The sequence below is a fragment of the Amphichorda felina genome, assembly GCF_050947745.1.
Source record: "Amphichorda felina strain 45539 chromosome Unknown scaffold_4, whole genome shotgun sequence".
Taxonomy (NCBI): Eukaryota; Fungi; Ascomycota; class Sordariomycetes; order Hypocreales; family Bionectriaceae; genus Amphichorda; species Amphichorda felina.
Genome location: NW_028145046.1, coordinates 2,217,332 through 2,228,529, shown reverse-complemented (window position 1 = coordinate 2,228,529; position 11,198 = coordinate 2,217,332). Strand labels below are relative to the sequence as shown.

At 51.4% G+C, this 11,198-nt stretch overlaps 5 protein-coding genes across 5 annotated transcripts; 4 read left to right on the top strand and 1 right to left on the bottom strand.

Moving 5' to 3' along the window:
• Window positions 1-227: 227 nt before the first annotated feature.
• ACO1O0_004487 (isopenicillin N synthase family dioxygenase) lies at window positions 228-1,250 on the top strand (the record flags this gene model as incomplete). The annotated part of the gene is made up of 2 exons (XM_083193926.1): window positions 228-539; window positions 597-1,250. The coding sequence occupies 2 exons, from the start codon at window positions 228-230 to the stop codon at window positions 1,248-1,250; spliced, it is 966 nt and encodes a 321-aa protein (XP_083050874.1).
• A 1,179-nt stretch (window positions 1,251-2,429) lies between these two features.
• ACO1O0_004486 (uncharacterized protein) lies at window positions 2,430-3,429 on the top strand (the record flags this gene model as incomplete). Its single annotated transcript, XM_083193925.1, is given in 3 exon segments — window positions 2,430-2,578; window positions 2,594-3,029; window positions 3,103-3,429. 3 exon segments carry the CDS (start codon window positions 2,430-2,432, stop codon window positions 3,427-3,429), a joined length of 912 nt encoding a protein of 303 aa, XP_083050873.1.
• A 743-nt stretch (window positions 3,430-4,172) lies between these two features.
• On the top strand, window positions 4,173-4,592 carry ACO1O0_004485 (uncharacterized protein; the record flags this gene model as incomplete). Its single annotated transcript, XM_083193924.1, has 1 exon — window positions 4,173-4,592. One exon carries the CDS (start codon window positions 4,173-4,175, stop codon window positions 4,590-4,592), a length of 420 nt encoding a protein of 139 aa, XP_083050872.1.
• A 3,482-nt stretch (window positions 4,593-8,074) lies between these two features.
• Window positions 8,075-9,749, top strand: ACO1O0_004484 (uncharacterized protein; the record flags this gene model as incomplete). Its single annotated transcript, XM_083193923.1, has 2 exons — window positions 8,075-9,292; window positions 9,456-9,749. 2 exons carry the CDS (start codon window positions 8,075-8,077, stop codon window positions 9,747-9,749), a joined length of 1,512 nt encoding a protein of 503 aa, XP_083050871.1.
• Window positions 9,750-9,775: 26 nt separating this feature from the next.
• ACO1O0_004483 (uncharacterized protein) lies at window positions 9,776-11,156 on the bottom strand (the record flags this gene model as incomplete). The annotated part of the gene is made up of 4 exons (XM_083193922.1): window positions 9,776-9,977; window positions 10,027-10,083; window positions 10,135-11,008; window positions 11,066-11,156. 4 exons carry the CDS (start codon window positions 11,154-11,156, stop codon window positions 9,776-9,778), a joined length of 1,224 nt encoding a protein of 407 aa, XP_083050870.1.
• Window positions 11,157-11,198: the final 42 nt, after the last annotated feature.

Sequence of the window (11,198 nt, the reverse complement as noted above, 5' to 3'; positions counted from 1 at the left end):
GTACAACGAGACGCATCTTCTCGAGCGACGATGAAGAGTTCTCGGGGGTAAGCAAAGCAGGTCATTGTGTCTTCGGGCCCCGAGATACCGTGGCTTATCACGTCTTCAAAAACCCCTATAATCATACTGCCCGGTGCCCATGGCGTTTAGCGCATCTTCCATGGTGTTTTGTGCTTATCGCTTTGGTCTTGTCATCTTGCAACAGCTTATTGCAAACACCCGCCAATATGTCTGACAAGGCTGCCCAGTTCCCCCTGGTTGACATCAGCGGATATCTCAATCCGACTTCCCCTGAAGACAAGGCCCAGGTCATTGCACAAATTCGGGATGCATTCAAGACGGTTGGCTTCTTCCAGTGCACCGGCCACGGCGTCCCCGTGAGCCTGCAGCGCGACATGTTCAAGAGCATCGAGCGATTCTTCAGCCAGCCCAAGGAGCAGAAGATGGAGATATCTGTCTTCAAAAGCCGCTGCCGTCGGGGATACGAGGCTTCCGGTGCCCACAGCCGGGACGGTAAAGCTATGCCCGACGCAAAGGAGGTGAGCACCAGGAGGCATGTCCATGGCCGTGTCATCCGCAGCTAATCGCCAGACAAGTCCTACTACTTCTGCGAGGACGATCCCGAGGTCGAGATGGGTGGGATCTACGGGCCAAACCAGTGGCCCTCTCTCCCCGAGGATGAGTTCCGCAAGCCAGTCTGGGAGTATTACCAAAAGACGGCTGCTATGGGGAGGCTCCTTTGGGAAATTTTGATCCAAGGCCTTGATCGCTCCCCAAGCACAATGGAGCGTTTTTCGAAGCGGCCCTTGATAGGCATGAACCTCCTCCGCTATCCTTCTCCCGAAGACACCGCAGAGGGACAGTTCGGGCTCGGCGCCCACAACGACTGGGGTGGTATCACCGTCTTGCTCCAGGAGCCCGGCAAAGACGCCCTCGAGGTCTGGCTGGAGGACGAGAAGGAATGGGTAAGCGTTCCCGCAGTGGAGGACAGGTTTGTCATCAACTGCGGAGACATGCTCGCCGGATGGTCTGGAGACGTGTACAAGGCCGTCCATCACCGCGTTGTCAACAAGGCTCCCGTGGAGAGGTCCTCGGCCGTCACGGCCTGGCATGGCGACATCTTTGCCACCAATCCTTTCGAGGAGCCTGGCAAGAGCAAAGAAACTGTTGGCCACCTCTTTGTCAAGCGCTTCCAAAAGCAGATGAAGCCCAGCAAGGAACTCTTGGCGGCTATTGGAGTGGAGGCCTAGGCAATCATTGGGCGACTCTTCGTTCTCGGGGACTCTACTCTGGCCGAGAGCTAAAGGCGTCTTGAGACTTTCTGATCAAGATACATTCCTCTTCTGCGGATGGTTATTAGCTGAATATTTATATTGCCTGCTATGAAATGTAAAATACTCTTGTTTAATACATGTAGTCTCGTATTGGCGCCCCTTTAGGTCCGGTTGTGTGAGCCAGGACTTAAGGGGACATCCGTTGGAGTGAATCGCCTACTCTCTTTCTGTGGCCTCGTCATCGGATTTTTCCTCTTTGGTTCATTTTCGTAAGTTGAGACTACTCAGGCTAGTATCGCTGTTGGGGTGGCATTGCATTAGGCATCTTGAACCTCGTCTTGCGATGTGTGCCGCCGCAATCTCGGCGCCGAGTAAATAGGTAAGTATAATCACGAGGCATTAGCTAATGGTAAACCTATAAGTACTTAATAAAAGACCAGTAAATTAAGCCATGATAAGGGTATATAATAATTATAGTAGTCTCTAGGGAGGCTTAACCTTGTAACTCCCTCGCCGCTACTTGAGATATTTTAAGTACGGGGTTAGAACCTATTTCTTAATAACTTCCTATGCGACTCAGTCGATTACTTATTTGTTTTAAGTATTTACGCCGGAAGGACCCTGATAATACCCGTACGCTTTACCCATCTTTCATAAGCCCTAAGTTCAAAGAGGGATTTCTATCTATCTAAGGTTTATAGGTATAATGCTTTGATGTCTCAAAGTTATAGGTGAATCTATTAAACTAATTTTTTTCTTATATCAAAAGCGCTATTTAGGTAAATATTCCCATTAATATTTATTATACATATTCGGGCGCCGAATTCGAAATACTCGGGCGCCGAATCATAACACTTATCTAGCCGCCGAAGTTGAAACACTCGGGCACCGAAATCAAAATACCCGGACACCGAGGTCAAAACACTCGGACGCCGCAACAATAAGCTACGTAAGCGTTTCATTGAAAACACGTGTCTATTGTTGCAACGGAGCCACCGGCACACATATTTTGTGGAGGACGTCAGCGTAGAGTATGAGCGTCCCGTGATCACGCGGAAGGGGACAGAGAATATATAAAGTGTATTTAAGATCAAGAGGATACCTCCGTACGACCTCAACAAGAAAGACTACACGTTTCTCGAAGTATCTTCAATCATGGCTGCTGTTTCTACTCAACCTGCCCCAGGCATTCACTCCGGCCTAGGCGGCTCAGCCCACGCCCAGGCAAAGCCTGACAAGCACGATGTTGCTTACGACATGATGTACTTTGCCCTTGAAGGCACACCGGCCCCTTTTCATATGGGGTAAGTTTCTCTCAGCCGTAGCCAGTGGAGATATGATTCTAAGAGCCCTAGTCGCCCAGGCACTGTCCTCGGACCCATGAAGACATTGCCCGTTACTATACATGATATCTCCGGAGAGGAGGATAAATATACTCTTGACACCTATGGCTTTCAATTTGTCAAGCACGAAAGCAAGGAGAAGGGTTTCCATGACGTTGAAAAGATCAAGGCGGAATACTACCCTGAAACCGAACAGCTGGTCAAGGATGTTACTGGGGCCTCGCGGACGTTCGTGTTCAACCACGCCATCCGCCGTCAGCCCGTGGAGGCCGCTGATGGAAGTGTGCCTGGGCGCGGGCCGACATACAACGCCCACATTGATCAGACTTATGGCGACGCACCGAACCGTGTCAGAAGATACTTTCCCGATGAGGCGGATGAGCTTCTCAAGAAGCGGTATCAGATCATCAACGTAAGTATCAACATGCACCTCCACTTACTCAAATTCATCAAAAGGACATGACTGCTTACTGTTACTTCTACAGGTATGGCGGCCTATCAAAACCATCCTGAAGGATCCCTTCGCCGTCGTTGATGCACGCACCGTGCCTGACGAGGATATCATTCCGGTAACAATGGTCTACCCCAATGCCGTCGATGAGAAGGGTGCCTGCAGGCCCAACCCAGACCACGTGTGGTACTATAAGTACGCCCAGCGCCCTGATGAGCCGATGCTGTTCAAGAACTTCGATTCGGCCACCGACGGCAAGGCAAGGAGGAACCCGCATTCTGCATTCGTAGACCCGGCTCATGTAAATGACTATATGCGGGAGAGCATCGAGGTGCGCGTGTTGACGTTCTTCGATGACTAGTTAGCTAGAAGGAAGGCTGCCATTGTTGTAGCATGAGGAGGTTTTATAGAAAAAGACCATTGCAAGCTACAGATCTATCAGGCGTCCCAGATTGAGAAATGCGTGGTGTCATCTCCAGTTTCGAGCATAGCAAATCACGAATTACAATCGTTTAGCTGATGGTGTTGTAAAATATAATACCTAGCCGTTTAAATTGTCAGCGCTACACTCGTGTTCAACTCCTTACATCGTTCCGGCTGCCTCGGTGTCCCCCGACCAAGGATGTAAAGGGCAGGGCTGAAGGCGTAAATGAGTTTTACTTTTCAACATTTGCCTAATGTGCGAGCGACTGCACCCTGGGTCCAATGCTGCCCACCATTGGGAGAGTCAACGCTGTGTAACACTTGCTGGGCCTTGTCTTCGGGGCTGTGTCCGTGCTGCATTAGGCATACTTGCATCAGTTGATGAACAGATGATAGAAGTGCGGAAATCCCGAGTGCTATCATTGGTGGGAGGTGCGTTCAGTCATTTGGTAGGCAGGTGCTTGAGGAGATTCAAAGTCAGCCCCTCCCCATCACCAGAGGCCAACTCCCCCTCTTCCCAGATTGCCTTTGTCCATCTCTGTCACGCTTGTTGCAGCCACGCTCAGCTACGCTGAGCTGAGGCCGTGACCACCAAGTTGGGACCCCATCTTCCCGCCAAACTGAATTCCCTCCACTTGTTCAACTGCCCAACATTAGCCGAGAGCTGCTCCCTAGCTCACCATGTCTGGCTTGGAGGCTCTCGGCTTGGCCTGCAACATCTTCCAGGTCATCAGCTTCGCCCGCGACACTGTCCAGGTCTGCCAAGACATCTACGATGGCCAGAAACACCCAGATTCTCACCTGCAAGACGTTTCAAAGGCCATGCGCGAAGCTGCCGACAAGGTTGAAAAGTCGTCCCAATCCCCGAGCACACCCGAGGAGCAGTCACTAGCCGACATTGCGAAGAAATGCATACCCGACGTCAAAAAGCTCGACGAATATGTGGCAAAAATCAACACTCGCAGCAATGAAGGTCGTTTCATTGGCCCCCTTAAGGCCCGAGTCTCTTCCCACTGGGGAAAACGAACCATTGGGGACCTCGAAAGAAACCTCAAGGGCTATAGGGATGCTATGCAGCATCTAATGATTACGGATGCCTAGTGAGTTTAGACCACTAATGAGCCCTATCCTCCCAACTAACACATGAGTTAAGCTTTAGGGGCAAGGCCAGCGAGTTCAAGCAACAACAAGAATTCCAGAAATTAGACAGCGACCTCGAATCTTTTATCAGGCAGCTCTCTGCCGGTTTCGCAGAGATGAGGGATCTGTTAAGCAAAGAAGGCCAATCCACCCGAGACCACAATACCAAGGAAGCCAGGCAGGTCGAGAAGTCGATCAAGGAGCACGCCGACGCACAGGCCAAAGCACAGGAGACGAGAGAGGCCACGCAAAAACGACGGGAACGCCTCCTCGGAAGCCTTCAATTTCCTGAGATGAACCACCGGCGGAATCACATCACAGACCCACATGAAGCGACCTTCCGTCGGATATTTCAATCATACCAGCGTACAGGGGCTTCCACCGGTCAGAATTCCCGGATCAGTTCTGCAAAGCTTGATGAGATTGATCGCGCATGGGAAGATTTCGTGCAGTGGCTACAGTCTGACATTTCTCTCTTCTGGATCCAAGGCAAACCTGGCTCAGGAAAAAGCACCCTCGTCAGGAAGATCATACGCAGCGAAATCACCAAAACTCTCCTGGACCAGTGGCGCCCAGGGACTAAGATACTCTCTCACTTTTTCTGGAGAATCGGGTTGTCATTACAGTCTAATACCAGAGGCTTGTATAGCACTTTGATTTACCAGCTTTTCGAACAAAACGACCGCCTTATCGATCATATCCTCGCCCGGTTTACTTGTACAATTTCTAAAACTTTCCTGAATGACTGGTCTATTACCGAGCTAAGAGATATTTTAATAGTATCTCTTCAGTTTGATCAAGATGCTTTTTGTATCTTTATCGATGGTCTAGACGAGTACTATGAAAAAGACGGGCAAGATGAGCATCTCAAAAAGATAAAGCCGCTTACAGAATATCCAAACGTCAAGCTTTGTGTTGCTAGCCGACCAGAACCACAACTACAGTATCGACTCTCCCAGTTTTCCAACCTCAAGCTTCATGATTTGACGTGGCCGGATATGATGGCTTACGCACAATCAGAACTTGCAAACTTGGAGATGGATTGCTCGCTTACTCCTAAGGCCTTAGGTCGAATATGTTCAGATTTATTATACAAGGCCCAAGGAGTTTTCCTCTGGCTCCGATTGGCATTAAGGAGCCTCAAAGACGGCATCGAATGGGGCGACTCAAAGCAACTACTAGCCCAGCGGCTAACACAACTTCCCGATGAGCTCGATGAGCTTTATGCTGAGATGTGGAAAAGAAATAATAGAGATGAGAAGATATATCGGAAGTCGGCAGCTCAATACTTCCGATTTGTCATTGAATGTGAGAATTTGAAGCCAGTAATTGGCGCGTTGGCACCTTCTTTACTCGAAATTTCATGTATAATGGCGCCGGAAAGTCAAAAGCGGCTTCTTGACTTGAACTGCGAGGTCGACTTACGGGGTCTGAGAAAAATATGCGACAAAACCCAACAAGAGATTGCCGTTCGATGCGCTGGCCTACTGGAGATACGATCAGACGAGAGTGCAGAACAGCGAGGCCAACTAGGGTTAGGGAGAGTGTGCTTTATCCACCGCACAGCTCATGACTTTCTGACAGACACACCAGTCGGCCAGCAGATTTTGCAACATACACCTCTGTCGTCAGTGGATATATATTATATGCTGGTGCAGAGTCACATGTGTTACGCTCGCGTCACGTCATTCCTATTATCACCAGCGGACAAGGCGAACAATGCGGCCACAAGTCTCATATGGATACATAGCGTGTTGGATCTAATAGAGAAAATGCTGAAGTTGGGGGGAGGTAAAGAGAGCCGCTTCAAGACAGGGATTGTCCATCTACTACGTACCGCCGAAACTTTCTACTCTAACGCGATCCTACATGATCTCGGGTTACAGAGAGAATTCTACCCGTACTCGAGTAAGTCCCAGTACGCCAGCCTCGTTGCTAAATCTCTCATCCTCAATGACTTTTTTTCGCCGTTTCTGGAGACGACAGATGCCTCCATGGCTACCGATATCTTGAGGGCACTGGAATGGCGCAGATGGTCCACCCGCGATACATGCGGACCCTCCTTAGAGGTGGTACAATGGCTACTGTCCCAAGATGCTGATCCGGTTTCCATTGTCGCACAGCGTTGGCTTGGTCCTCCAACCATAACTGCTGCAGCACTCCATTACAAATGTGCTATTCGGACAACAGCTCTATGGAATATCCTAGTGGAAAGTCTCAGAATATGTGGTCCACCCTGCACTACATTTTCTCCAACTCTTCCAAAGAGCAGCCCTCGCTATAAAGAAGCCACGAATGCGATAGGGGCGATGCTGGAGGCGTGTCACTACAGGGCCATTAACGACTGGGGGCTGGTGATGCCCGTATTGATCAATCATAAATTTGGACAGCGGACATCGTTTTTCATGATACCTTGCATTCCAGAAGGTTCCAAAAGCGAAACGCTCAGGCCGGTTTTTGAGGTCAACATTTCTTACCTGTTGAAGATGTTCCTAGATCATTTACCCTCACTGGGTGAGCCCGGCTTGGCGCCATGGGCGGGAGTGATACGGGATCGAATCGCCAACCCTGCAGCCCCTCAGCTCCGCTTCATTTTGTTCAGCTCAAGGTCCGGCAACGATGGTTCAGTCGTCGTTGATTTATTCGATTGCCCAAAGAAGGAGTGTTGGTTTCGAGTGATGGATCAAGCCCCACTCCAGGATATCATCCATGTCATTTTCAACGACACCAGAGACCTCCATTGGGGTTCATTTCAACCCCGGATGCGACGGTGGCGTGAGACTACCATGGCCCTAATCAAGAATCAAAATGTGCTACAGCAGGTGGGGTTGGATGAGGTCCTGGAAGCACCAGGCAGCGAAAGGCGTCTTGGGATGTGCTCGCTGAAGGATGCCGGATTCATCCAAGATGATGAATTGGTTGAACCATGACAAAAAGAATGAAAAAGGTCGGCGAGAGAGGTGCAATCAGTCCATTTTCCTTTTGCCGCATGGCTGATTTGACGAGGAGTACTATTTCATCGCACTTGAGGATCACCTTGCTCTGTTTGGGTTGGGTAACTTGGGCTTCGTTGGATGACTTTATCGGGCAGTCTCGTTGGTCACCAGCTCGAAGGTCTTTGATGCGCTTATGAGTTGAGGGAAGGGTCGACTGGGTTTCAATCATACGGAACATTTCTATTCCTCCCCTCCAATTGGAACTGTTAGACCAACAGTTCCGCACCCACATGCGATGGTTCTGTCTTCTATGTAATACCTATGATCTGTACGGATACGTACCTATGTAATACCTCTATGTAATATTCCCACCCGGTCGCCAGGCTCAGAGCCGCAGAAGCAGCCAAGTGGAGCTCTGGGATCACCCCTGTACTAATCTCTATGCCAATTGCCAGCCCCATTATCGGTCAAAACGATGGGGACGCCCCAAGCGACAGCCAAAGCCCAATGTCCTCACCAAAGCCTCCTTCGAATGGTCCTGGGGATCCACCACAACAAGGCCGGACCCGGGACCTAGAACAGAACAACGACCTCCCCAGCGATGGGCCACCTCCAGACGCGTACTCCGCCTTTTCGGCCGGCGAGAGGCGCCTGCTTACGGCCGTTGTGGGCTTCTCCATGCTATTCTCGCCTCTCAGCGCCAACATCTACTTCCCCGCCATCGACGAGCTCCAGTCTGCCCTGGGCACCAGCGCCCAGAACATCAACCTAACCATTACCTCGTACCTCGTGCTCCAGGCCGTCGCGCCAGTCTTGTTTGGCGATGTCGCCGACTCCATCGGGAGGCGGCCAGTGTTCCTGGTCATGTTCGCGATATACATCGTGGCCAATCTCGCCCTGGCCCTCCAAAACAGCTTCCCGGCCCTCCTCACTCTCCGGATGCTCCAGAGTCTGGGGTGCTCAGCCACAGTCGCCATTTCCTACGGCGTGGTGGCCGACGTGGCGACGCCTGCGCAGCGTGGCTCCATGCTGGGGTTTGCCATGATTGCCACCAATCTCGGCCCTGCATTGGCTCCCGTCATTGGGGGCGTCTTGGTCGACCACGCGGGCTGGCGCTGGATCTTCTGGTTCCTGCTGATATGCGGAGTGTGCGTCCTCCTCCTGGTCTTTCTTCTCCTCCCCGAGACGGCTCGGCATATCGTCAACAATGGCTTCTCTGTGCCGAGCAAATGGCGCCAGCCGTTCATCTCGGTCGTCTCGTCGGTGAAGATCCCGAAAGCCGCGGGTCGCAAATCTGTTCCGGAGTTGAGTCAGTCTCGCCCACGACGATTTCCTAATCCATTGCGTTCTCTGCGAATCTTGTTCTATCGAGACTCATCCATCGTCGTCTCAATGAGCGGTCTCTTTTATCTCATCTACTACTGTGTCCAGGCCTCTATTACTTCGATATTCAAGGCCTTGTACCAATTGAGCGATACAAACATCGGCCTTTGCTACCTCGCCATCGGTGTTGGCGTTGTATTGGGAGGTCTCTCCAACGGAAAGATGATGGACTGGAACTACAAGCGTACGGCAAGGAGCATCGGACATACCGTCGACAAGGTGAGAGGCGACGATCTGCTCAAGTTCCCCATCGAGAAAGCGAGGATGAATTCGATGGTTTTTCTCACTCTCGGCTGCGCAGGCCTCCTTGTTGGATACGGATGGGTGCTGGCACACAAAGTGGTATGTTCACGGTCCGTCTGCTCGACACCAAGATCCTAATGTGACCTTTTTCAGCATATAAGCGCTCCCCTCGTCTTCCAATTTGGCCTGGGTTTCCTGACTACATGTCTGGTACAGGTAAGAGCAACACCCAGTATGTCACGGTCAAGGCTCACTGCAAAAGTCATTCAACACATTGCTTGTCGACATCTTTCAAGAAAATCCCAGCGCGGCAGCGGCGTCGGGCAATATTGTGAGATGTGGGCTGTCGGCTGTAGGGATTGCTACTATCGACCCCCTCATGGGAAAGATGGGCTATGGCTGGTATTTCACCTTTCTCGGCCTGTTGGCCGGCGTGCTGGGTCTTATGGGCAGCCAGCTTATTTCCATCAAGGGGATGGACTGGCGCGTCAAGCGATCCAAGGTGAAAGAAACTGCTCAGGAGCCAGAAGCGGTGGCATCGAAAAATGATCAGTGATTGGTCATAAGCCTATTCTCTGTTCTCTAGATTGTGGCGGTAACAGACTGTCCGCTCGGAAGACCCTGTGGCAAGCGGCTCCCATCGTCACCCACATTGTGAGGTTGAGAAGCCTGGTTCTCCGAGAAGGCAGCCTGGTTCGCGCGGGTTGCCACATAGCCTTCATATCCGTCAGAGTACTTGTCCACTAGACGCCGAAACTCCTCCAGGGCCCTGATAACCCCCCCTCTGTGGTGAGCTAGAAGACTCCTAACTATGAGAGTGTTGGATCACTTACAGTTGTCTCATGCGCTTGTTCTGGTACCACATAGCCGACACGGCCAAGTCGCAGCGTCTGCTCCTAGTTAGAAGAAGAAAAGCTACAGTTCTGAACGCTCAAACTCACGCTGCGTATAGAGCGTGGCGATCGTCCTGGTCTTCTGCAGGTTCCGACATCTCTGCGGTGCGCCAGTAGGCCCGCACATGGGGCTTGTTGGTACGGTACCTTGAGGCTCTCCACATGCCATGATCGTCTGTGCAACAGATGTATATCAGTCTCATAACCTTTTCTGGAGGGATGGATCCCATACACTCATTGTGGCCGTATAGTGATCCGCAGTCATAGAGGACAGGCTCATCAGTCACGTTGTCAACGCCCACATTCCCGTGCCATAGATCACCATGGAGCAGGCATGGTTTGATCTTGCGCCCTTCCGTTTCCATTGGACGGATAAGACGAGGAATAACCTTGGTCAGAACCTTCTCCTCGAGCTCTTGCAGCTCGGGATGTGGACCCTGGACTTGGATCTCGCGCTCCATGGCATACTTCATGGACCGCGTAAAGAACTCCTCCCAGGTATCGCACCACGTATTGTCGGAGACGTGGTCCCCGGCAAAGGTAGTGACGTGGAACCCAAATTTGCCCGTGGGGGACTCGGAAGCTTGGTGACCCTTGGCCACAATACGGACAAAGTCTTGAGCCGATGGCATCTCATCTACCATGTCGCGGAACTCGAGGAGCAGAAAGAAGGTGCCTGGCCTGTCTGCACATTCGCCCCAACCAATGGGCTCGGGGACGTTCTCAGGTACAATGTCGTACCAAGCCTTTGTGCTCTCGAACTCGCCCCTAACCATTTCTTTGCCCTTTTCGTGGAGAAAGAGCTTCAGAAAGTAGTCCCGCTCATTGCCAGCAGGCAACCGAACGGTGATCTTGTGGCTAATAGCCCAGAAGCTCGCTCCGTGCGTCGACGACCATTGGACCTGGGAGCCTTCTGGGAAGACTTGACGACCGAGTCAGCACTTTTCTCCTATCGCTTGGAGGAGGCGGCCTTCCTTACGAGCAAATACATTGGGGTCGACATTTGGACCCTCGTACCTCTCCGTGTCTGGGATCTTGGCAGGCTCGAACTCGGGCTCAATATACACCATGTTGAATCGATTTCGAAGTGTCGACGGGAAATTGAAAAAGTG